General features: G+C 39.8%; 1 protein-coding gene across 3 annotated transcripts in view; it reads right to left on the bottom strand.

Moving 5' to 3' along the window:
* The window catches only part of ATP9B (ATPase phospholipid transporting 9B (putative)), a 244,846-nt gene extending 224,724 nt beyond the window's left edge, over positions 1 to 20,122 (bottom strand). For 2 of the 3 annotated variants that reach the window (XM_049901953.1, XM_049901951.1), the window contains exon 1: positions 19,663 to 19,843. In XM_049901953.1, the coding sequence (XP_049757910.1) occupies positions 19,663 to 19,784 (122 nt within the window). In that variant the 5' untranslated portion in view covers positions 19,785 to 19,843. Of the gene's footprint in view, positions 1 to 19,662; positions 19,844 to 19,941 lie in introns of those variants that run through there. The other variant, XM_049901954.1, reaches the window with a different exon arrangement.
* Between the last annotated feature and the right edge of the window lie 6,729 nt (positions 20,123 to 26,851).

The following is a 26,851-nucleotide window of genomic DNA, read 5'->3' as shown; positions in this document are numbered from 1 at the left end:
ATTCATCAGAAACTATAATGGAGACTCAACAAACACTATCTTATTTAATTTTACATCAAGCCTTTGTGGTAGGAATTATCCTGATTCCAAAGTAAGAAAGCAGATGTCTGGGTTTCTGTGCAATAAGAGTAGCCGCTTAGGTTGAAATCTGTCCTCACATCCTCCAAAACCACACAGGAAGCAAATAAAACCAACCGAAACCCACAACTACAACATAACTGAAAATCAGTTGCCATCCAGTCAGTGCTGACCCACGGTGACCTCACGGTGTCTGAGTAGAGTATGTACAGGAACAAAGTGTCCATCCTAGTTACTGTGGGAGGCAGTCTGCCTGGAAGGGGGAGACATTCCCTGGAAGGCTAGGTGGTGAAGGGAAAAAAGGAAGTAACCAGTGGAAGCTGGCAGTTCTTCAGAAACAAAAAGTAAAGAAAAAGAGGAATCAAATACATGGATAGGTAATGCAGGTGGATATAATCACTCTGTTGAAGTTCAATACGAAGACAGATAATGTGGAAATATTTTTCCTTTTTAGAGAACACCTACATTGAATCTCCAAGGACTCAGACAAAGAACAAGAAGCCTACTGACTTGCCCTCATTTCCCAGAATACTCCAAGAGAAACAGCATGCTATTATCTGAAAACTGTGATACTCAGAAGTCAATAACCATAACTGATACAGAAATTAATTTGTAAAGGCATATGCAAATAGTTGAGTGCTTTCTATCCTATGTTCAAAGAAGTAAGATTTTTGATGATCATCCAAGGTACTGTTCATTCCTATTAATTCTTCCTGCTTCTAGACCTTCAGCCAACAGAGCTGAACTGCACATAGTTTCAAGAGAAAGGCAGTTCAGCTTTTGGTTTCCAAAATATGTTGTTGAAGGCCAATTAAGAGACAGAGGCTGTCAAAGCCGAGCCTTCCACTTGCCAGAGCCAGGCTTTCACTGGAGGGTACTGGAGGATAGACCAAGATTGCAAAACCCAAAGAGACAAAGCCTGGGGAGAGGAAGTGTGGCCCGCTCCCTGGCATCCACCTGCAGGATCAACACTGGTAAATAGCGGAGTGGAGAAAATAGAGAACCACAGACAGGCCTAGAAATCCAGATTGGAGGGGTGTTGCTCCTACCTAGGATCCTGGAATTAGATCCCCTAAGGTACCCTGGCCAGTATGCTGAGCTTGCTACCAGCATATACAGGCACAGATGGCGCAAAGAGTGTCCAGTTTCTCCACAGCGTTTGGATGGCAAGGAGATAAAGATGCTCCTGGGTACCCTGGTCAGCCACCTGCAATGCTGACAAGACCTGGGGTCAGGACATGGAAGCAGCAGGAACACAACCCTCACAAAAACAAGTCAGGACAAGGACTGTAGACATTACTGTATGTTTTAAATTTCTTATAACAAACACTGGGGAAAATGTATTCAAGGTAAAAAAAAAAAAAAATCTAAAGACCGAAATAGATATTGTCTATCTGTAGTTTCTTTACAGCATCTCCATCCTTTTTTCCTGACCTTTTCTGTTAAGGCCTGTGGTCACTGAGACCCTTGTCATGCATTAGTCGAACTGACTCAGCAGCTCGCATCACCATCTTCATCATCATCGTCATCTTTCTATGGATCTCTTGTCACTCTCACAAGCCAACGTTTTGGAAATGAAGGCCTTAGGAAGGAAGAACAATGGGTCCTCCTCCAGATAATCAAGATTGGAAAGTGGGCCCACAACACCAGGAGGATTTTCATTCTGCTCTGAATTCCAAGTAGCAACGTTTAGATTAAAACGCATAGAACAAGCTTTATATCTGTAGTTAGTGATCTTTTGGGGAACTCTGTGTGTATGTGTGTGTGGTGACAACGCCAGGTAGTACTCTGCCTACTGGGATTCTGTGATTAGGTCAGAAGGAAGATTTCCAAAGCTTCTTTATTAGACATTGTTTTGAAATAAGCACCTAGCTGTGAAAAGTCCAAAGTAGAGTTCAATGGCAGGGAAAAAAATCCTTCTAAAAGAAGGCCAACGCTGACCTGCCAAGTAATTTTTTCTATCGTCTTTGTTAATACTTGGTAACTGCAAAATACTCCAGCAAGTAGATTTACCAAGTTACTGAGTCATTTCCCTACTGCTGGACAATGAAAGCATTAAGTTCCATTATGTAATATTGCAATAAAAATTTATTTGCACAGAACTTTCCCCATATTTTTACATAAATTCTTTCAGAGATTTCCAGAAATAGAATTGTTATAGAAAGCCATAAAATTTAAAACCCACTTGATCTATACTGCCAAATTGCACATTTAAACGCCCACCAACATGAGTGCCACGAATAATGCAAAAAACATTTTTTTTCCTTACCCTTGTCAGCATTGGTGCTGAATGTATTTACCCTCCCCGGGCAGGCCTGGAGGCCTGGTAAGGAGCTTAAATTTAATTCTGAGTGTAATCGGAAGCCACTGGAAGGTTTTGAACCTGGAAATGATTTTTTGTTTTCAAAAAGACCTTTTAAAACGTGCAAATTAAAATGGGAGTATGTCTTGCTTATTAACTGAAAAAAAAATAATTAACATTCAGTCTTGGGTAAACAGGCACTCTCAACTGCTGTTAAGAATGGGCACAACTTCTCTAGAGAATAATTTGCTAAGATGTATCAAAAGCCTTTTATTAGTGTGAATAAACTAAGAGTTTGAATTATTCCAAGGAAATTAAAAACGTGTTTTACAAGGTTTATCCACACAGATGACCAACCATGGTGCCAGGCGGTCTAAAAGAGCACGAAAAATGTGGAGACACCTGAATGTCCATGACTAGAGAAGTAATTAAACACATGATGGAGTACCATATGTCACTAAGAATAATAATGTAGAAGGCCTTTTGCTGAAAAGGAAAAGTATTAGAAGTATCCTTCATTTGTCTTTTTCTCCTTTTGAATGTTCCACTCTACCAAGCAAAATGCTACTAGTTTCAGGTCTCTTGTATAATCTATAAATGACTCCAACCCCTACTGATACCATCAAAGAGCATCCTTACCACACGCTAGTAATAATTTTACATGATTTAGACAAAATGGTGAACGCTGATTTGCGAAGTAACAGACCTAAATTAACAGAAATAGTATTGGTTCCCTTAAAAACTCCTTTTGCTTATTTTTCTGTGTAAGATCACCTCTTTTAAAACAGTCAGCTAGGAAATGAATATACAAAATGCAATTAAAAAGGAAAATATCACTTAAATATATAATAATATAATACATAAAATGAGATTTTTAGTCTTTTTCGCTAAGTTCTCTCAGTGATTGTGTTCCATGCTAGCAAAAGTCACAGTCTTATCCAGTTTAAGGCTGGACAAGCAGCACAATGCGTTCTGGAAGCATGAATATAAAGCAACATCGTGTTTGGTAACCTCGACTTCAGAAATGGAGCCTTTGAACTGGCAAGCAATTTATTCCATTTCCAAAGCAATTTTCCTATTGTATTGAAAATTTTACCTCAGTATTTAAAAACAATAAGATGATGAATAATGGATTTTTTTTCAGAGACAGGATAAGCACAGAATCTTAAGTGTCTTTGTTGCCTGGTGTCATACACACTTAATTGGTTTGCCACTCAAGAAAAATCAACGTTTCCAGCAATTAAGTATAATTCTGGAAACATATTTTTAAAACGAGTAAAAACAATGTGAACAAAGACGACAGACAGATGATACCAAACCCAAGAGTGCTACCACGCTAAGAAATGAAGACAGCTATCTTAACTGCTGCCAAAGGTTTAAAAAAAAATTAGGAACTTTCAACAAAACACTCAAGCACTGGAAGGCACATAATTTACATGCATCTAATTTTTCTTTAAGTAAAACTGGGTCAATACAATAACTAGCGTAAAGTCACATTTTATCCTACGCATCTAACAGCCTTATTGTTTCCACTTTGATAAAAAACATTTCTGAAAAGTCAATTGATATTAAAGGGAGAAACATATTTTAAATATGCCTAATGCTTCAGCTGTCTTTAAGAAAAATAAACATTTCTCCCTTGCCTGCATGTTAATAAAATCAAAAAACAAAGCAACAAAAAGCTAAGTACTATACAGAAATATATGTATTTCCTTCATCAAATGCAGCTACCAGGTTCAACAGGGTCACTGATGATCACTGACTTGTATGAACTAACTGAAGAAACTGAAGAGAAACTGGGACTCTTTCCCTCTTACAGATGGGGGATAAACAGTGAAGCATTAAAAACATAAAAAAAAAAAAAAAGAACACCGACTTAAAAAAAAAAATGCCTTGACCTTAGTATCAAAAACGAGCAAAAAGAGACACTCCAAGCTGACAAGTGCTTTCCCCCCGTGAACTATGTATGCAGTCACGACTGAGCTATTCATTTTTAAACCTGAATACCAATTTCTTAAAATAAGAGAACATACCAACACTATACATAAACTGAGAGAAACTTCTGAATTAGAGTTAATGGTATAATATCCAATACTATATAAATGCAAATTCAGAAATTTAAAGATATACAGGCAATTAGCTCAGGACACACACTCCAGTTGCCTAAAATTGTGACGCTCTCTATCATCAGCTATATATTCATGGTAATATGATTAGATTAAAAAAAAAAAAAAAAAAACTCATTGCCATCAAGTCAATTCTGATTCATAGCGACCCTATAGGATACAGTATGATTAGATTAGTTGTAGAAAAATTAAGGGAAACATTTCTATTCTGGCAGGTGTAAAGAATTTCTTAAACTTAAGTGGACTATGGATTTCTTTTAAAGGAAATCTTCACAAATCCAAAAAATGTCTCTGATTCCAAGGAATCCTAGACTAGGCAGTTTGATAAATACTGTCTTAAGAATTATTCTGTAAAAAAAAGAGAGGGTCCTTTCAGTTGTGAACCACTGTAACAAAGGAAAAGCTTCACCCTTTTAACTAGTAAAACATTTAATAATCATAATTGTAAAACTTAAAAAAAAATGTGACATAATTGTGGCTACTCAGAATGAGAAATCCAGCAAAAAAAAAAAAAAACAGAGGGAGGGGTGGGAATGGAAAAACACTATATGGACGACAGGTAAGTGGTAACTTTGGTGAAGGCTAAGACAGTACACAATACTAGGGAAACCAGCACAGTCTGTACAAGGAAAGGTCCTGGAAGCTCCATAGATAAATCCAAATTTCCTGAGGGACCAAATTACTGGGCTGAGGACTGTGGGGACCATGGTATCAGGAAATATGTAACTCAATTGGCATTACACAGTTTATAAAGAAAATGTTCTACACTCTACTTTGGTGAGTAGCATCTGGGGTCTTAAAAGCCTGTCAACAGCCATCTAAGATACTCCACTGGTCTCGCCCCTTTGGGAACAAGGGAGAATGAGGAAAACTAAAGACACAAGGTAAACATTAGTCCAAAGGACTAATGGACCACAACTACCACGGGACCGAGTCCAATATAACTAGATGGTACCCGGCTACCACCACTCACTGCTCTGACAAGGATCACAATAGAGGATCCCGGACAAAAAAAATGTAGAACAAAATTCTAACTTACAAAAAAAGACTAGACTTACCTGCCTGATAGAGACTGGAGAAACTCCAAGGGTATGGCCCTTGGACACCCTTTTAGCTCAGTAATGAAGTCACTCCTGAGGTTCACCCTTCAGCCAAAGATTAGACAGGATCATAAAACAAAACAAGACTAAAGGGGCACACCAGCCCAGGGGCAAGGACTAGAAGGCAGGAGGGGACAGGAAAGCTGGTAACTGGGAATCCAAGGTCAAGAAGGAACAGTGTTGACATGTACATGGGTTTGTTAACCAATGTCATAAAACAGTATACATACTAACTGTTTAATGAGAAACTAGTTTTTCTGTAAACCTTCATCTAAAGTATATTAAATAATAAACAAGTATTAAAAAAAAAAGTGTTACCTCTAACAAGAAAAACACTAACATTTTACAGATAATCAGGCAACAGTCATCTGTTCTCAGCATGAATCTCTTTATACACTAAAGTTGAACTATTATATTGCAAAGGGCTCAAGGCAGGGCCAAGAGCTGCACTGCTGAAAAAGTAAAGCAAAGGTAGGATTGGAAATGGATAAACAAAATAACGATACTAGATGTCATTTGTTCCTCATTCAGCTGCAAAGATGATCACTTCAGTGATACACATACTGTTTAAAACATAGACATAAAAACATTAAATTCATTACCTTAGTTTTATTCACATAGTCACCATGCAACAGAGAAATCAATGCCTAGCATGAGTTTTTAGAAAATTATCTTAACTGCACTCCTAGTAAACTCTGAAGTATATTTTGTATGGTATACTCATTAATAGCATATAAAAAAAAAAGTATCTTCATTCTTGATGATAAAGAAAACAATGTGATATTGAACTTTTAAACATTTATTAAACCATATTCAAATCACATCTATTTTTCATAAAATCCAAACCCAATGAAGAAAATTTGTATACAAGTTTAAACAATTTACCATCATTACATATTAACGGCAGTGGGTATATATTAAACAGACTGTGTCTTAAGTCAGTATAATTATAATGAAATAAAAATATTCTCACATCAGCGGCCATCTAAGATGCATCAATTGGTCTCAACCCACCTGGATCAAAGGAGAATGAAGAACACCAAGGTCACACGATAACTATAAGCCCAAGAGACAGAAAGGGCCACATGAACAAGAGACTTACATCATCCTGAGACCAGAAGAACTAGATGGTGCCCAGCCACAACCGATGACTGCCCTGACAGGGAGCACAATAGAGAACCCCTGAGGGAGCAGGAGATCAGTGGGATGTAGACCCCAAATTCTCATAAAAAGACCAGACTTAATGGTCTCACTGAGACTAGAGGAATCCCGGTGGTCATGGTCCCCAAACCTTCTGTTGGCCCAGGACAGGAACCATTCCCGAAGACAACTCATCAGACACGGAAGGGACTGGACAATGGGTAGGAGAGAGATGCGGATGAAGAGTGAGCTACTTGTATCAGGTGGACACTTGAGACTGTGTTGGCATCTCCTGTCTGGAGGGGAGACAGGAGGGTAGAGAGGGTTAGAAACTAGCAAAATTGTCACGAAAGGAGAGACTGGAAGGGCTGACTCATTAGGGGGAGAGTAAGTGCGAGTATGGAGTAAGGTGTATATAAACTTATATGTGACAGACTGACTTGATCTGTAAACGTTCACTTAAAGCTCAATAAAAATTATTAAAAAAAAAAATTCTCACATCAGAGAAAACCTGAGAACCTTTAAAACTCATTACTACAGCCCCATATACATAATAAGCACAAAATGGCACTTCTACATAGTCAAGGAAAGAGGCCTCCAAAGCTCATAAAGCAAGGAACCCTTATCAAAGCTCTTTTCCTAACAACTAATTAGCTTTCAAATTGCCAATGAGAAAACAAATAAATAAAACGCCTCATAATACAAAATTTTGCTGTCGGTAAATATAAGAGAGTAAACCAGTTAACTTACATTTTTGAATTTTTCTAACTATATTCTAGTACATGCTCCCCAAAATAGAACTATTAGAAAAATAATAATTGTCACAGAAAACTTTCACTTTTATACAATACCTATTCACTTAACAGGTTTGTTATGTATGAAATTAGTGACTTGTTATGTATTAAACATATATCACCCTTTCCTTCTGGTTCCAGACCAAGGTGGAGAAGATATACTTCTCCCTATTCCTTACAGTTAAGCACAACTCTGCACATCACACACAAATACGCTTAAGACTCTGAGAAGAGGAGAGAAGAGGCAGATAGGCTAGGGAGCTCAAAAAAAAAAAAAAAAGAAAACACCAAACCCAGTGCTATCGAGTCGATTCCGACTTATAGCGACCCTATAGCACAGAGTAGAACTGCCCCGTAGAGTTTCCAAGGAGCGCCTGGTGGATTCGAACTGCCGACCCTGTGGTTAGCAGCCGTAGCACTTAACCACTACACCACCAGGGTTTCCAGGGAGCTCAGAACCCGAGAAATAACACAACAGTAAGTTCCCTGTGTTTTCTTTCTGCCTCATATACCCCATATTGGGGGCTACAGAAGTCAGCAACTAGAGAAAACAATGAGCACGGGCAAAAGGCCCAACAAAAGTCTAAACGACAGGAAAGGGGCAGCCTGGCAGGACAGAAAACTTTTACACAATTAACAGCGCGCCTCCATCTAAACATGAAGAAAAAAATGCAGCCCCACCCCACACTTCACACTAAGGACTGGGTGGGGAGCTGTAAGGAGACATCTCTCCCACTACTAGGTGGCATCAGGAAGGACAGGTGCGAAGCTGGGACATTCATCCTTGGCAGGAACAAAGCCCCACTCACACAATGTCATTGTAAGGCACAAGGAATCCGAGACTTCCCCTCCAACCAGTGGAAAAAAGGCACCCCTGCCCATTCCTACCAGTTAAGAGCAGGTCCAGTGAAGAGCCAGAATTTTAACCATCATCTAGCGGTAGGTAACAAGGTCCTCCTGCAATGAGTAGAGGCCACACAGGAGCAGTCAGCAGGCACCCCTCTCCTTCCTAGCCCAGACGGTATCGGCAGAGATCTAGGGAAGCCTAAAATCTCACCCCTGCCTGGCAGTAAGGAGGCACCCTTCCAATTCCAGGTGTCAATGGGGGCTCTGGCAGTAACGAGGCTGCGCCCTCCACATCTACCACTGAGTGTCAGGAGAGGTCTAGTAAAACAAAACATTTAAATAAGGTCTAGAGTCTCAAAACATAATACCCAAACTTTCCAGAATACAATCAACAATCACTCATTATATCAAAGTCCAGGAAAATCTCAACTTAAATGAGAAAAGAGAATCAACAGACATCAGCATCAAGATGACTCAGATGTTAAAATTATCTGACAAGGATTTTAAAACATCCATCATGAAAATATTTCAAAGGACAATTAATAACACACTTGAAACAAATGAAAAAACAGAAAGTCTCAGCAAAGAAACAGATAATACAAAGAACCAAATGGAAGTTTTGAAATTAAAAAATACTGTATTTTTATAGTATCAAAATATAGGATAAAAAACTCAACAGATGGGATCAAGAGCAGAATACAGGAGACAAGAGGGAAGAATCACTGCACTTGAACACAGAACAACAGAAATTATCCAATCTGAACAGAAAATGGACTAAAAATAAATGAGCAAAAACTCAGAAATCTGTGGAACTAAAAACAGAGGATCTAAAAATGTGTCACCAATGCATCAGGAGATGAAAGACAGTGGGGGTACAAAAACTATTCAAACAAATAATGGCTGAAAATTTCTCAGATTTGATAAAAGACAAAAGAATAGATTGGAGAGGCTAAGCAAAACCCAGAAGAATAAACCCAAACAACTCCATACCAGAACCGTATGTCTTAGTTATCCAGTGCTGATATAACAGAAATATCACAAATGGATAGCTTTAACAAAGAGAATTTTATTCTTATGGTTTAGAAGGCTAGAAGCCTGAATTCAGGGCGCCAATGCCAAAGGACAACTTTCTGTCTGCTCTGGGGGAAGGTCCTTGTCATCAATCTTCCCTTGTCAAGGAGCTTCTCAGCACAGGGATTCCAAGTCCAAAGGACACGCTCTGCTCCTGGCTCTGCTTTCTTAGTGGTAGGAGGTCCCCCTGCCTCCCTGCTCACTTCTCTCTTCTATGTTTCCAAAGAAATTCACTCCACTAATTAGATTGTAGACAAGAATTATTTTAGATGAAGGGAAGGACAATAGACAATATAGGGGAAGTCAGCATAACTGGACTAATCCAAAAGCTAAGAAGTTTCCTGAATACAACCAAACACTTCAAGGGACAGAGTCACAGGGGCGGGGGTCTGGGGACCATTGTTTCAGGGGGCGTCTAGGTCAACTGGCATAACAAAGTATATTAAGAAAATGTTCTACATCCCACTTCGGTGAGTGGCATCTGAGGTCTTAAAAGTTAGCAAGCAGCCATCTAAAATCCATCAATTGGTCTCAACCCACTTGCAGCAAAAGAGAATGAAGAACATCAAAGACTCAAGGAAAATATGAGCCCAAGAAAAAGAAAGGGCCATATAAACCAGAGACTCCATCAGCCTGAACCAAAAACTAGATGGTGCCTGGCTACCACCAATGACTACCCTGACAGGGAACACAACAGAGAATCCCTCTGATGGAGCAGAAGAAAAGTGGGATGCAGGCCTCAAGTTCTTGAAGAAAGACCAGACTTAATGGTCTGACTGAGACTGGAGGGACCCCAGAGGTCATGGCCCCCAGACTCTGTGTTAGCCCAAAACTGAAACCATTCCCAAAGCCAACTCTTCAGACAAAGATTAGACTGGACTATAAGACATAAAATGATACTGGTGAGGAGGGTACTCCTTAGCTCAAGTAGACACATGCGACTATGTGGGTGGCTCCTGTCTGGAGGCAAGATGAGAAGCAGAGGGGGCAGGAGCTGGTTGAACGGACATGGAAAGCAGAGGGTCAAGAGAAGGAATGTGCTGTCACATCATAGGGAGAGCAACTAGCGCCATACAATAACATGTACGTAAGTTTTTATATGAGAAACTGACTTGAATTGTAAACTTTCACTTAAAGCACACAAAAAAATAGATTTACAATTAAAAAAAAAAAAACTGACTCAAGATATAGCCTAACCTTGTAGATTGATTCCTGCCTCATGACATAACTGCCTCTAATCCTGTTTCATTAACATCGTAGAGGTAGGATTTACAACACATATGAAAATCACATCAGATGACAAAATGGTGGACAATCACATAACAATGGGAATCATGGCCTAGCCAAGCTGACACACATTTTTGGAAGACACGATTCAATCCATGACACTATAATAACCAAACTACTGAAAACTAAGGACAATAAAACTAAAACCAAAGCTTGAAAGCAGCGAGAAAGAAATGGCACCTTACCTATAAATGAAAAACAATTCAAATGACAGATTTCTTATCAGAAACATAAAGACAAGAAGAAAGTGGAGTAACATTTTCAAGTTCTGAAAGAAAAGAGCTGTCAACTCCAAATTCTTCATCTGGAGAAATTATCCTCAATTAATGGAGGGGAAATAAAAGACATTGTTGGATCAGAGAAAACTAAGAGAATTTGTTAGCAGGTGACCTACCCTAGAAGTACAGATACGTACAGAAGAAACAGAACAGAAATGACAACAGAAGGCGCTCTGGAACATCAGAAAATAAGAGAACAAAAGAAAGAGCAAAAAATACGAGCAAATACAACAGGCTTTCCTTCCCCTCCTACATTTTCTAAATTATGTTTGAGGGACCCTGGTGGAGTAGTGGTTAAGTGCTACGGCTGCTAACCAAAAGGTCGGCAGTTCAAATCCACCAGGCGCTCCTTGGAAACTCTATGGGGCAGCTCTACTCTGTCCTACAGGGTCGCTAATGAGTTAGAATCGACTCGACGGCAACGGGTTTGGCTTTGGGTTTTTCTGGTTCCTTCTCCTCTTGCATCTTCTAAATTATGTTTGAGGGGCAAACCAAAAATTAAAACACTGTCTGACATGATTTGGCCATATAGGGGAAATATTTAAAAAAAATATAAAGGCATACCTTGGAGATACTGCGGGTTCGGTTCCAGGCCACTGCAATAAGGCAAGTATCGCAATAAAGTGAGTCATACGAATTTTTTGGTTTCCCAGTTCATATGAAAGCTTACACTATACTGTAGTCTATTACGTGTACAACAGCATCACGTCTAAAGAAAAATGAACATACCTTAATGAAAAAATACTTTACTGCTAAAAAATGCTATAGTTTGAGACTTCAGCAAGTCATAAGCTTTTTGCTGGTGGAGAGTCCTGCCTTGTTGTTGATAGTTGCTCACTGGTTAGTGTAGTGGATGCTGAAGGCTAGTATGGCTGTGGCCATCTCTTAAAATAAGACAACAATAAAGTATGCTGCATTGATTGACTCTTCCTTTCACGGAAGATTTCTCTATAGCACGTGATGCTGTTTGATAGCATTTCACTCACACAGTAGAACTTTCAAAACTGGAGTCCCAGATCCTGACACTGTAAGGGGGAGAGCTTGTACTTGGGAAAGAAAGAGAGGAAATGGATGATGTAAGGAGGAGGGGAACAGCTTGCACTCTAGAAAGAGAAAGGGGAAACTGGCCCTACACGCGTCCCTGGCTTGGCAGTTAAGGGTTAATGGGGACGAAGGAGAAAAAGGGTATAAAAAAAAAATTTTTTTTTAAGAAAACAACTGTATCGGGGCTCTCAGACTTTCCCTCTGAGTAGCCCGCTTGACACTCCCTGGTCAAGTGTACTTTCCCTATTAAACCTTTGCTAGCTAATAAACCCCCGCTTGCTTGGCACTATTTGTCTCAGTGTTTGAATTCTTTCCTATACTGAGGACAAGAACCGAGGTTATTCTCCGGTAACGACACTGCTTTATCAACTAAGTTTATGTAATATTTTAAATCCTATGTTGTCATTTCAACAATGCTCATAGCTTCTTTACAAGAAATAGATTCCAACTCAAGAAACCACTTTCTTTGCTCATCTATAAGAAGCAATTCCTCGTCTATTAAACGTTTATCATGAGACTGCAGCAATTCAGTCACATCTCCAGGCTCCACTTCTAATTCTAGCTCTCTTGCTATTTCCACTGTATCTACAGTCATCCATGAGAGCTGGAATCAGCTTCTTCCAAACTCCCATTAACGTTGACATCTTGACCTCTTCCTGTGAATCACAAATGTTCTTAATGGCATCTAGAATGGTGAATCCTTTTCAGAAGGTTTTCAATTTACTTTGCCTAGATCCATCAGAAGAATCACCATCTATGGCAGCTATAGCCTTACGAAATACATTTCTTAAATAGTAAGACTTGAAAGTTGAAATTACTCCTTAATCCATGGGCTACAGAATGGATGTTGTGTTAGCAGGCATGAAAACATTAATCTCCTTGTACATCTCCATCAGAGCTCTTATGTGACCAGGTATATTGTCAATGAGCAGTAATAGATGGTGCCCGGCTACCACCCATCACTGCCTTGACAGGGAACATAACAGATAATCCCTGATGGAGCAGGAGAACAATGGGATGCAGATCTCAAATTCTCATAAAAAGACCAGGCTTAATGGTCTGACTGAGACTAGAGGGACCCTGGAGGTCATGGTCCCAGACCCTTTGTTAGCCCAAGACTGGAACCATTCCTGAAGCCAACTCTCCAGACACAGACTGGACTGGACTATAAAGATAGATGATGATCCTGATGAGGAGTGAGCTTCTTGCCTCAAGGAGACACACAAGACTACGTGGGCAACTCCTGTCTGGAGGTGAGATGAGAAGGAAGAGGGGGACAGGAGCTAGTTGAATGGACATGGGGAATACAGGGTGGAGAGGAGAAATGTGCTATCTCAACAGGGGGAGAGCAGCTAGGAGTACATAGTAATGTGTGTAAAACTTTCTGCATAAGAGACTGACTTGATCCGTAAACTTTCACTTGAAGCATAATTTAAAAAAATGAGCAGTAATAATTTTAAAAGGACTCTTTTTTTCTGACCAGTAGGTCTCAACAGTGGGCTTAAAATATTCAGTAAACTATACTGTAAACAGATGTGCTGTCATCCAGGTTTTGTTGTTCCATTTATAGGACACAGGCAGAGTAGATTTAGCATAATTCCTAAGGGCCCTAGGATTTTCAGAATGGCAAATGATCACTGGCTTCAACTTAAAGTCACCAGCTGCATTAGCCCCGAACAAGAGAATCACCCTGTCCTTTGGAGCCAGGCATTGACTTCTCCTCGCTAGCCATCAAAGTCCTAGATGGCATCTTCTTCCAATATAAGGCTGTTACATACACACTGAAAATCTGTGTTTAGTGTAGCAACCTTCATCAATTATCTTAGCTAGATCTTCTGGATAACTGGCTGTAGCTTCTACATCAGCACGTACAGCTTCGCCTTGCACTTTTATGTCAGGGAGACGGCTTCTTTCCTTAAACCTCATAAATGAACCTCCGTTAGCTTCAAATTTTTTCTTCTGCAGCTTTCTCGCCTCTCTCAGCCTTCACAGAATTGAAGTTAGGGCCTTGCTCTGGATTAGGCTTTGGCTTCAGGGAATGAACGCTGCGGCTGGTTTGATCTCCTATCCAGACCACTAAAACTTTCTCCATACCAGCAGTAAGGCTGTTTCACTTTATCATTCATGTGTTCACTGGAGTAGCACTTTCAATTGCCTTCAAGAACTTTTCCTTTGCATTCGCAACTTGGCTAACTGTTTATGGCACAAGAGGCCTAGCTTTTGGCCTATCTCGGCTTTCGACATGCCTTCCTCACTAAGCTTAATCATTTCTAGCTTTTGATTTAAAGTGAGAGACATGTGTCTCTTCCTTTCACTTGAAGGCTTAGAGGCCATTGTAGGGTAATTAATTGGCCTAATTTCAATACTGCCATGTCCAAGGGAATAGGGTGGCCCGATGAGAGGGGGAGAGATGGAGGAATGGTTAGTCAGTGGAGCAGTGAGAACATACAAAACATTTATTAAGTTTGCTGTCTATGTGGGTGCATGGCACCCCAAGACAATCACAGTAGTAACATCGAAGACTGCTGAGCACAGATCACCATAACAGATATAATAATAATGAAAAAGTCTGAAATATTGCGAGAGTTACTAAAATGTGACCAGGCATTGACCAGTAACTTGAAATTTGCCTCCAAAATTAGGAAGTGCCAAGAGACCAAAGAAAGAGGTAGCCAACTCCAGCGTGGTGGTGAAGGAGTATATTAGGGAGACTTACATACGAGTCTAAGTCCTGGGCAGCCACAGAACCAGAGCAGATCTCCGCACCCTGCAGTGGGAGGGCAGAGGTTTTATAGTGGCAGTGGACAATAGTGGCCATAAGCCAGAGGATGACATAAGAATGACTCAGCAAACAGTAGTGAACTAGGGGACCACATGAGGATGCGCATGTTCAGCCTTGCAAAGTCTGTTTCCCCTTCGTGCTTTCGGAAAAATGAGGCCAAAAGACTTGCTCGATGCAGGGTTGCCACAAACCTTCAATTTGTAAAAACGCAGTATCTGCAAAGCGTAATAATGCAAAACACAATTAAAGTGTGCCTGTATCACAAATAGGGGGGATAGAAGGATGTAAAGCAGTAAAGAAACTACACTTCACTGGAACTGATAAATACTGGCACAACTGTACTATATAATGAGTTACGTATAATGAAAACCTAGAACCACTAAATATTATCTATACAAAGAGATCCAGTGGAAAACATGATATATAAGTCAAAAAGGAATTTTAAAAGTTGTTCCACTAATCCACAAGATGGCAAGAAACAGAAAACAGTGAAATGAAAAACAAAGAGAACAAACAGAAAACAAGAAATAAAATGGCAGACTTTAGCCCTAACATATCAGTAATTACAATGAACATAAATGTTCTAAATACATCAATCAAGGACAGAGATTGGCAAAGTAAAGAGGAAAACATGATACACCACCCCAACCGTACTTGACTACAAAAAAGTAAGTAAAAATATAACGATATAAGTTGGATGAAAGTAAAAAGATGGAAAATGATGTTTACCATGCAAACACCCAAGGAAAGCAGAAATAACTATTTTAATCTCGTATAAAGATTTCAGAAAAAAAAAAAAATTACCAGAGACAGAGGAACTACAGAATGATAAACGTGTCAATCCATCAAGACCACAAAGCAATGTCAAAGGTGTATGTACCAAACAACAGACCTACAAAATACATTAAGGAAAATCTGATAGAACTGAACAGAGGAAAAGACAAAGCCACAATTACAGCTGGAGACTTCAACAACCCTCTCTCAACTGCTGATAAACAACTAGACAGTAAACCAGCCAGGACATATAAGAACTCAACAACTTCATTAACCAATATGATCTAGTCAACATTTTAAAACATTCCATTCAACATGAGAATACACATTCTTTTCAAGAGCCCAGGAAATACATACCAAAATGGACCATCGCCTCAGCCATAAAACTGCACCAAATTTAAAATTGAAATCATAGAGCATGTTCTCTGACCACAAAGAAATCAAGCTAGTAATTAATAACAGAAAGATAATATGAAATGTCCCAAACACTTAACAATACACTTCTAAATAATCCATGAGTCAAAGAGGAAATCGCAAAGGAAATTTTTAAAGAACAGTGATATATGAAAATGAAATTAAACATATCAAACTTTGTGGGACACAGCTAAATTCAGTGTTGAGAGGGAAATTTATAGCACTGATTTTTGACAAAGGTAAAAATAATTATAGGGAGGTAGTATAGTCTTTTCAACAACTGGTGCTGGACTGCCAGAAGAATGAACAAATCTGTCTTGGAAGAAGTACAACCAGAGTACTCCTTAGAAGGATGGTGAGATTTCGTCTTGCTTACTTTGGACATGTTATGAGGAGGGACCAGTCCCTAGAAAAGGACATCATGCTTGGTGAAGTAGAGGGTCAGCGAAAAAGGCTCCAATAAGATGGATTGACAGTGGATGCAACAATGTGCTCAAACACAGCAACCATTATGAGGATGGCACAGCACCAGCAGCATTTCCTTCTGTGTTATACATGGGGTTGCTATGAATCAGAATCGACTCAATGGCAACCTACAAGGCAAAAAAAAAAAAAAGAACTTCGAGCTAAACCTCATATCTCATATATAAATTAACACAAAATGGATCATAGATTTAAATGTAAAACAATGCACTTTTAAAAGACAATACAGGAGAAAACAAAAACAAGCATCAAAATATGTGAGATGTAGCTAAAACAGTACTAAGAAGGAAATTTAAAGCACTGAATGTTTTCATCAGAAACAACAAAAAATCTCAAGTAAATAATCTAAATTCCTACCTAAGAAACTAGAAAAAGAGCAAAATAAACCCAAAGCAAGGAAAGAAAAACTAAAGATCAGAAATCAGTAATGTTTAAAGTAGAAAAACGGAAAAAAAAAAAAAAAATCAATGAAACTAAAAACTTACCCTTTAAAAAACACAATAAATATGACAAACTTCTAGCAAGACAGACAAAGCTAAAGTGTGGGACGAAAAGAGGGAGTGAAATAGGAATATCAATACAGATGCTAAAGTCACTATTAAAAGGATAATATAGAATGCTATGAACAACTTTATACTCATAAATTTGTCAACTTGGAAGAAATGGGTCAATTCCTTAAAAACTGCAAACTATGAAAACTCAACCAAGATGGACTAGATAATCTGAACAGTCCTATAACCACGAAAGAAATTGAGTTCATCAGTTACAAGTTCCCAAAAAAGAAATTTCCAGGCCCAGGTTATTTCACTGGAGAATCCTACCAAATGTTTAAAGAATTAACACAACAGATAATACATAATTAATTAATGCTGTTTTAAGATGCTAAATTTGTGGTAATTTGCTATGGCAGGAATGGAATACCAATACACTGTACTTCCAACACATGCCTTAATATGTCCAAAAGTAGAGATACTCCTAAACTGAGAAGTAGAACTTTAGTATTTGCCTGATCACAGCAATATGCACCACAAAAGTGCATGTTTCCTTCCCCCTTCTACTGACACTTCAGTATGGGGCGGGGGGGGGGGGGGGCAGATAAAACCACCAAATCCACAGGTCCAGAGGACCCTACTCAGTTTTTCAATTAAAAATTTACACAGCGACACAGCGAAAGAAACTGGGAACGAAGTACCAGTTGATCTCGCTAAAAAACCCACTGTCGAGTCGATTCCAACTCACAGCAACCCTACAGGACAGAGAAGAACTGCCCCATAGGGTTTCCAAGGAGAGAGAGGCTGGTGGATTCCAACTACTGCTGACCTTTTGCTTAGGAGTTGGCCTCTTAACCACTGTACCACCGGGGCTCCAACAGTTGATCAGTAGCCCCAAAATTCTTAATTCTACCCATAGTCAAAGATCTTATGATAATAAGAGGTCAGAAAAAAGTATTAAGCTTGGTCCAAACTCCATCCCTAAGAAGAGAGGAGTCATCCAGGCTCAAGTGAATGAATTAAGCTCCAATGAAGAGACCAAACTCACAAGAGAATGTTACAAAAATGTTATTAGGCTCAAACTGTGATGGAATCCTATTCTGAAATAGGTACTTTATTTTCAAGTAATCATCTCCTATAATTCAACCACTTAGAGAATTACTAATGTATTTACTCTTACAGGTAACGCCTAGAAGGAAAGGGGAAAGAGTATTTCTTGAGAATCACTTCCAGCCAAGCCCTGAAAGGTCACCTTACACACATTCTCCTGTGACCCTCAACAATCCCAAATGATAAATAGTATCCTCCATATTACAGTCTAAATAAAAAAAATAAATAAGTGACCTAAAATCACACAGCTGGTAAGTAAATGAACCGGGAATCCAAGTTGGCTCTATTACACAGTAGTATGTACTCTTTTAACTATGTTACAGACTCTCAAATAACCAAAGCCAAAAATAACTCTAAAACTCAAATTCAGAAGCAATTGGATATTGAGTAAAATCATAATTTTCCTCCTTGCATGAAAGGTTAATTGCTTCTACAGCAAAGCGAATGGCACACCTACTCCACACCTGGCAAACTTTACCATTTCTGAAATCACAGGATTTCATTACCTATTATCATCCAAAATTTTGTGCTAACCATGATGGACAGATCCTAATTTTTTTTTTTTTAAATAACCCAAATATCATGACAATCTTTTCTGAAAATGGTTAAATTCACAAACATTAAAAGTGGGCCCACATTTTAACCAAAGCCTACAACTGTCCTACCAGACTTGCAAAACAGGATATAAATAAAGATCCCTCTGAAACAAAACAGAACTTTGTTAACTACAGGATTCAGTATTTCTCCTTTTTTAAACTTCATTTTCTAATTACTAAGACATTTTCGAAACGTAGCATTCTTTTCTTTGGGTATAAGTTAAATCCAACTGATAACCGCAAAGTATGAGACTTCCACTTTAAATCAAAGTCTGTACATTTTAATTTGGCCCTTAACTAACTGGACTACATTAAGCAATTTAACCTTTCTGAATCTGTTTCGCATTACTAAAAAACAAAAATTCTTGTCAACAGAAAGTATTCTGTAGATATATATTAAGTACAAAGTGAACTTAGGAAACAAATTTAAATTTCCTCACTTATACTTTACATTTGTGACAATAAGTGATTCTCAATAAAATATGCATTTGTAACACTGCAATTAAGATTCACAATTTATTGGGTATTACAAATAAGTTTCGGGTACTAATCATTTTTGAATTATCAGTGAAGTCAGTACTATCTTAGTTTAATAAAACAGTAAACCCACAAAATCTGACTGTTATTTCTTTCCACTTCTGATATATATGGTCGGCCAGGGCATAAATGGGAACATAAACAGGGCTCAAGGGCCCCTATCCCCCATAGCTATGACAATCTGTGCCTTCATCAGCAGATACAGTATGGAAACACAACCAAAGTCGGCAAACCGCTCTGTGGCCCAGTTGGTAGGCCGGCAACAGGCGGCTCCAGACCAGGCATGTGGTCCCGGCCGGAGAGTGGGTGGGCCCCACTGGGCAGGGTCAGAGACGCTCGGCCCACCGCACTGGCCGGGAAGAGGGCAGGGAGGGAGCAGATTTGAGGCCGTGGCGGCTCCCGTCATTACCTGCTGTGCCGGTCGGCCCCCGGCCCGGGCCCCGCCGCGCTGTAGTAGGCCGCGCGTTTGCGGTTGACAGCGGCCACAGCCGCGGCGCTCCGCACCGGGTATAGAGGGATGTGGTCCGCCATGATCCGACTGCCACCTTCCCGCCCCGCCCAGCTTCTCTCAGTTCGCTGCTTCTCCCGCCCCCTCCGACCCAGCCCGGCCGAGGCACCGCCCGCGCGCTCCGCCCAACCCGCCGCGCGTCGGCGGCCCGATGACGTCACCGGACGACAAAGGCGCGACCTTGGGGCACCGGCGTTCTGAGGCCCGCCCCACCGCTCGTCGGCAGCCCTGTGACGTCACTGTGCTGCCAGGGCGTGGAGCGTTGGGCAGCGATGCTCCGAGGCCCCGCCCCTCCTCGCGTAGTCGGTCTAATGATGTCACCATGCGGCAAAGGCGCGGAGCGGGAGGTAGCTGTGTCCCAGGTTCCGCTCCTTCTAGCGTCGTCGGCCCTGTGACGTCATCGAACGGCGAGCGCGCGGTGCGCTAGGCGGAGGGCGCATGCGCCACGGGTCGTGCTGTCTTTCCGGGAGAAACGCGTGGGCCTAGCTGTCCGAGGGCAGAGCTCGGTCGTGAGAGGACCCGAGCCGGCCTCGTTTCCATTCTCCAGACTTGTGAGCCTGACTCCCATTTCCTAAAAGGAGCCTGAGCTGAAGCAGCATCGTGGGCGCCCTGCTGGTCCGGGCTCGGCTGTCCACCACGGCTGACCGGCCTGAGGAGCACGGGGCCGGACCAATGGCCGCGCTAGTTAACAGTACTGCGGGCCTTGAAGATCTGAGAAAGTGAAGGTACACAAACTCCTAACGGTACCCCCTACAGGACCACGGACCCCGAAGACCTCAGAAACAAAGTGACGATTGACACTCTCGAAGTGAAAATTCACAAACCCCCATCGGTCTCAGAACCTCCAGGATCTGAGAAACAAAGTGACGATTGTCAAAAGGAACTGAGATTTATTTAGGCAAAAGATTCACGAATCCGGCATCAGTAAAGCAAGAATTGAGAAGTACTCCTTCCGAGTAATCAGCTGTGACTGAATTCTATTGACAGACATGGAAGCAAAGAAGCTTATTTCTGATTGGTTTATATAACCTCTTTTTGAACTGCTGTCAGGATCTTATTGGTCAACGGGTGGCCTGGTTTACAGGAAAGCTAGGCGGTTAAAAGAGGTTTTATTAGGCTTGGCAAAAGAAAATGGGTCAATGATTAATAGGTGAGGTTTATTCCGGCGGAAGATTCACGGAATGGGTGTCACCAAACTGAAAGTATAAAGATACTCCCCGGAGTATGAACGGTGCCTGGCTTTTCATTGACCAAACTCAGAAGCAAAGAAGCTTACTTATGATTGGCTTATATAATTTACTATTGAAGCACTGTCAGAATCTCATTGGCCAGTGAAGGTGGCCTCATTTACACTAGTGACCTTGTAGGACGGAGTGGAACTGCCCCCATAGGGTTTCTAAGGCTGTAACTCTTTATGGAGGCAGACTGCCACATATTTCTCTCCAGTGAATTGCCGACCTTTTGGTTAGCAGTCTAGCACTTTAACCATGGTGCCACCAGGGCTCCTGACTTAGGAGAAAGCTAGGCTTAAGTTTAAAGACAAGTGTTCATTTTACCACCATAGCCGTGTTGTCAACCACACCACTCCATTTTGGTTTCATTCAACATGATTGACAAACCTGCAGAGTGGGGTCTCAACAATTCCTTGGCCTTATGCCCTTCACAGCTCACTGGGAATTGGGAAAAGAGCGGCTTCTGAGTCAGGAGTGGGGCACCCTCTGTGCCCATACCCGGCTCTCCTGACAACCTCTGTGCCCTCGGTCACTGCCAGCCTTGCTTCTTAAAGACTTCCACAGGTATGACATGGATTTCCTCCTTACTAGGACTTTCCTCACACTCCAGACTGGCCCTGTTGTCTCCCTTGGTGTGCGCTGCTGGCTCTCCTCCACCTCCCAAACAGGACTGTGCTCCCAGAGGAAACATCCACTCCTGGTTTTAACCTTTCCTTCTTAAGGTGTGGTTTGCAAGACCAGCCATGTTAGCATTAATTGGGAGCCTGTTAAAAATGCAGAACTGCTGGCCCCACCACAGGTCTACCTCATCCTAATCTGCATTTTAACAACCTTCTTGGGCAATATGTACACAAATTAAAGTTTGAGAAGCATTGATTTAAAACTACTTGTATGCAAATGACTTTCAAATGTGTTCTCTAGCAAAAACCTTGTTCTTCACATTCCTATATCCAACTGCTTACTAGCCCTTTCCCTGGCATTGCAAATGCAACACGTCAAGACTAATTTCCTTACCTTCCACTACTAAACCACTATCCTCCAGTTATTCTTTTTTTTTGTTACCAGCATAGTTCTCTACCAAGGTAGGAAACGGCTGTTGACTGCTCCCTCACCCTGACCCTCACCCTCCATTTCTAATCAGTCGTGCCCTGTGGAACTCATCTATTTAAAAAAGTTATTGAATATGCCCTTCCCTACGTCTACCTTAGTTTAAGCCCTCATTCTTTCTGTGCCTGTATCCACAGTGAGGTTCTTGAGTTTCCAATATGGTGCTGCATATATGAAAATCGCTAGATCAGTGTTTGTAGAATTCCACAGCAACCTGGAGAGCACTGTATAATTCTTTGATTCCTCTTGTTTGGTAGACTGAAGATAACATCTACCTTCTGCTTCTCCCTTGCTGCTCCCAGACCCCAGGAATTGTTGGAGAAAGCCATGAAACTTCCACCAGGAATGGGTGCTGTGCCATTTAGGTGGTCCCCCATAGCTGCCGTGTAAACAGATTTGTTCATTTGTGGTGCTTGAAGGTCGTTTTCCATAGCTGTATCAGATATTTTTCATTGTCCTCTGGGCCCCTTATCTCTAGCACATCCAGTAAACTGAGAGCCCATGTAAGGAAAGCATTCTTCTTGTCCACCTCAAAATTTCTCTTTTCCTTTTTCTTATCTCAGAGGTTAAAACAATTTCCAAGGCTAATTCCTCTCATATAGTCATCATTCACTCCTAGCTTTATCCATTCTCTGGATTTCTGGCATTTTTAATTTCTACTTCCTTGCTTGGTCATCTTTTTTACATGCAAACATGTTCACCCTTCCCTAGATTTTATTATTCCCTTAAATTTCTTTGAAAGAGTAGTCTGATACCTGTTAAGTCTTAAGAGGGTTCTGAACTTTAATATAAAAAAAAAAAAGTTTGTTGTTAATTTATGGCTTAAGAATTTGGTCTGACCTCTTTCCGCTTTTTTAATTTGAGGTTTTCTTCCTGGTCAAATATGTGGTCAGACTTTTCAACTATTTATATATTAATTGAATAGGTTTTATATGCTGAGTTCCAAAATGACCAGCCATACAATTTGCTCCTACAATCCTCTTGTGTAATGTCCCAAAACTGATCACATGCCCCCTTGCAGTGAAATGTACCTGAAGACCAATTAGAAAGTTTCCACTTCAAAAATCTCACTTAATAGAAAACTTGCCAATCAGAGACTCTCACTCAGTGTTTCCTGTTTTTACTCAATGAAACTGACTTTCCTAACACCCTTGAGCTCTTACTGAAGCAAAAGTGACAGCAGATGGGTGCCTTGCTGCAAGTTTATGAATAAACAGCCTTTGTTAATTTTGTCTCTGAGTTGGTTTTGTCTTTGACAATTTGCATTATGTATTTCAATAACTATTTTTTAGTTTGTGTGGTTGTCCTCTTTAACATAATCTAATCTTGCCTCATTAACTGTAGGCAGAGATTAGAATTTACAACACATAGAAAAATTACATCAATCACAAAATGGAGGACAGCCCACAATACTGGGAATCATGGCCTAACCAAGTTGCCACACATTTTGGGGGGACACAATTCAGTCCATGACAGTGGCCTTTCATTAGTTCTTTTTCTTATCCATCTATTATTTCTGCCTTTTTGTTTCATGCTTTCATTTATCTCTTTGAATATCTTAAGCATACTATCTGTCTCCCCTGCTAGAATAAAAGCACCAAAGCATCATGAGGGTAGGGAGTTTGTTTTGTTGACTGCTATGTCCCAGTATTTTGAAGAGTGCTTGACCCTCTGTAGGTGCTCAATAAGTGTTTGTTGAAGGAATTAATTTGTCCAGTGTATGTGTAAAAGGTGCAGTTCTTTAGAGATCATTGAGTAACCTAGAGTTCAAGTCTTAAGCATCCAAGAGAAATAATAGGAGATAAGCCTGGCAGGAGAAGTTGGGTGAGGTAAGGGAGGAGCCTGGATTTTAATCTAAGGAAACTGAACATTATTTTTCATTGTTCATGAGAGAAATAAGAGCCAAGATTTATAAAGCAGTTACCAAATCCTATGTTGCTGGCTGTCACAAATGGCTAAGCGCTTGACTTCTAACAGAAAGGTTGGCAGTTTTAATCCATCAGGGGCATCTTGGAAGAAAGGCCTGACAATCTACTTCTGAAAGATCACAGTCATTGAAAAACCCTATGGAGTGCAGTTCTACTCTGAAACACATGGGATTACCATGAGTCAAAGTCAAGTTCATGGCAACTGGAGAAAGAGATACACTGTTATTAGCACTTCATATAGCATCTTTCATCCAAATAATGGAACTTTCACTTCTGGCTATGATAGAGTAGTTTGATCAGACCAACCTTCCCCGGGTAAGAACTGTAAAACAGTTTTTTGAAGGCATTGGAAAGAACTTGAGTACTCAGGACATGAGGGGCCCAAATCCTAGAAGGAGGAAAACCCACCGAGGGGAGCTAGACCTTCTCCATAGCTATTCCCTTTCAGAGCATTTGCCAACTCACATTGCACATGTAGAGTTGGCAAAAATTGCTGTTCCATGACTCTAAGCAGACAAAAATTGGGATTCAAGACAACCAAGACCAGGACATGGGGAAAGATCCCTATGAAAAGGATACCTCAAAGAATTGCGCCTAGCCTTTTTCAAGGCTTTTGCCTTCAAGGCATTTGCCATATCCTAAAAATTGGTTTGACACTATGGTGAGGGCCAAGAAACCAAAAAGAATGCTGCCAAAATTAAAAACAAACTAAGCAGAACTTTTATGGGACCTATATAAAAAAAAAAAATTTTTTTTTATAGATCCAGGGCCTACCAAAAAAGAAGAGCCTTGGTAAACACCTCAGGCTTTCAGTTGAATCCCTGGAGAATAAAATCTGAAACATCCTTGAACCTGTTCACCCCTGATTAGATCAAACTGATCTGCCCCTAATATAAGTAAAGACCAGAAGAAAATGAGTTACTCTGTCATGGAACATAACATTATTCAGAGCCTCTGTAATTTTTTATACCCAAAGTACTGCATTTATTCAGAAATTGTTAAACATTCCAAGAGAGTGATTCAAATGATTGAAAAAAGAAAAATAGACCCACAGCAATTCAGTTTTTGGAGTTTATCAGATGTAGAATTTAAAATAATTAATACATTAAAGAATACAGAGGACAAAACAGATATGTATAACCTATAAAAATAATCAAACAGGCATTTTAGGATTAAAAAATACAATAGTGGAATGTAAAATTCTACCAATGTTTAGCAGTACATTAGGCATAGCAGAAAGGAAAAAGTTAAGTCAGTAGATAATACCCAGACAAAGGACATGGGAAAAGAATGGAAAACGAAAGAACTTAGAAAACATGTGACATAACAGTGAGAAAATTCTAGCAAATGTGTAAGTGGAGTCTCAGAGGAGAGAAGGAAAATGGGCAGAATCAGTGTTTAAAGAGACGATGGTCAACAATGACAAAAATAACAAAATACATAAAGAACCGCTAAAAATCTCAAGCAGGATAAATAAAAACAAAACCCAAACCTAGGTATGTTTTAGTAAAACTGTTGGAAACTAAAGACAAAAAGAAAATCTTAAAAGTAAACAGAGAAAAGATTATCTTCAAAGGAGCAAAAATAAAAAAACTGACTTTTCAACAAAAATAATGGAAGCAAGAAAAGAAGTGCTGAAGGAAGATGATTGCCAATCTAGAATTCTTTACCAATGAAAATATCCTTCAAAAACAAAGGTAAAGTAAAAAAAAGTTCAGTAGAATTAAAGCAAAAGAAAATTTGTCACTAGCAGCTCCAAACTGACACACATAATAAGGGGAATTTTCCAGACCAAAGGAAACGTACTCAAGATGGCAGCTAAATAAGATAAGAAAGAATAAAGAATATTGACTTCTTAAAACAATTTCTTCTGGGTTTTAAATATACGTGAAATTAAAACGTGATAATAAAAATGAGGGGGTAAATTGAGTCAGAATAAGTCTTCCTATTGCCTGGGAATGGAAAGTACAAATTTGTAGCCAACAGTGACAAGTCAGAGATTCAAGTTATAATCTTTAGAGTTGTCCTGTCCAATATGATAGCTACTAGCCACATGTAGTGACACAATTTTGTCACCTTTAAAGGTAAATTCAACTTAATTATAAACAAACTTAAAAATTCAGTTCCTTGGTCACCCTAAGCACGTTTTACATTTAAAGTACTCAGTAGCCACAAGAGGGTGGAAGCTCCCACGCTGGACAGCTCAGTTATAGAACCTTTCCATTACGGCAGAAAGTTCTCTTGGACAACAGTGCCCTAGAGTAATCACTAAAAGAATAATAATGTATAACTAATAATGGGAAATAAAATATTTAAAAAATACTTTTTTTTAACCAAATTAATCCAAAAGAAGGTAGGAAAAGAGTTTTTTTAAAAAAGGAAAACAAATGAAAGGAATAGAGGACAAATAATAAGGTGGTAGAGTTAAACCCAAATGTCAAATTATATATATCCAATGTAAATGGACTAAATACTACAATTAAAAGTCAGACTAGATTATTCTTAAAAATCCAGCTATATGCTTGAGGTCTAAGAGACCCCACATCAACTATAAAGACACAGAAAAGTTGAAAGTAAAAGGATAGAAAAATAAATACCATGCAATCATTAATTTTAAGAGTATCCCTATGAGGTAAATACTATTAGTATCCCCAGTCTTTTCACGGATTAGGAAACTGAGACACAGATTATGTGATTTGCTCAAGGTCACAATATAAGTAGCAGAGTCTGAATTTGAACCCACGACCCAAAGTCCATGCTATTAATCTGTAACCTAAAGTTGCCACCTGGGTTTTAGGGTGATAATACTTACAGCCAAAACTT

This window comes from Elephas maximus, chromosome 11 (assembly GCF_024166365.1).
Source record: "Elephas maximus indicus isolate mEleMax1 chromosome 11, mEleMax1 primary haplotype, whole genome shotgun sequence".
Lineage (NCBI taxonomy): Eukaryota > Metazoa > Chordata > Mammalia > Proboscidea > Elephantidae > Elephas > Elephas maximus.
Note: the sequence above shows the minus strand (reverse complement) of the source record. Positions and strands in the feature narration are given on the sequence as shown.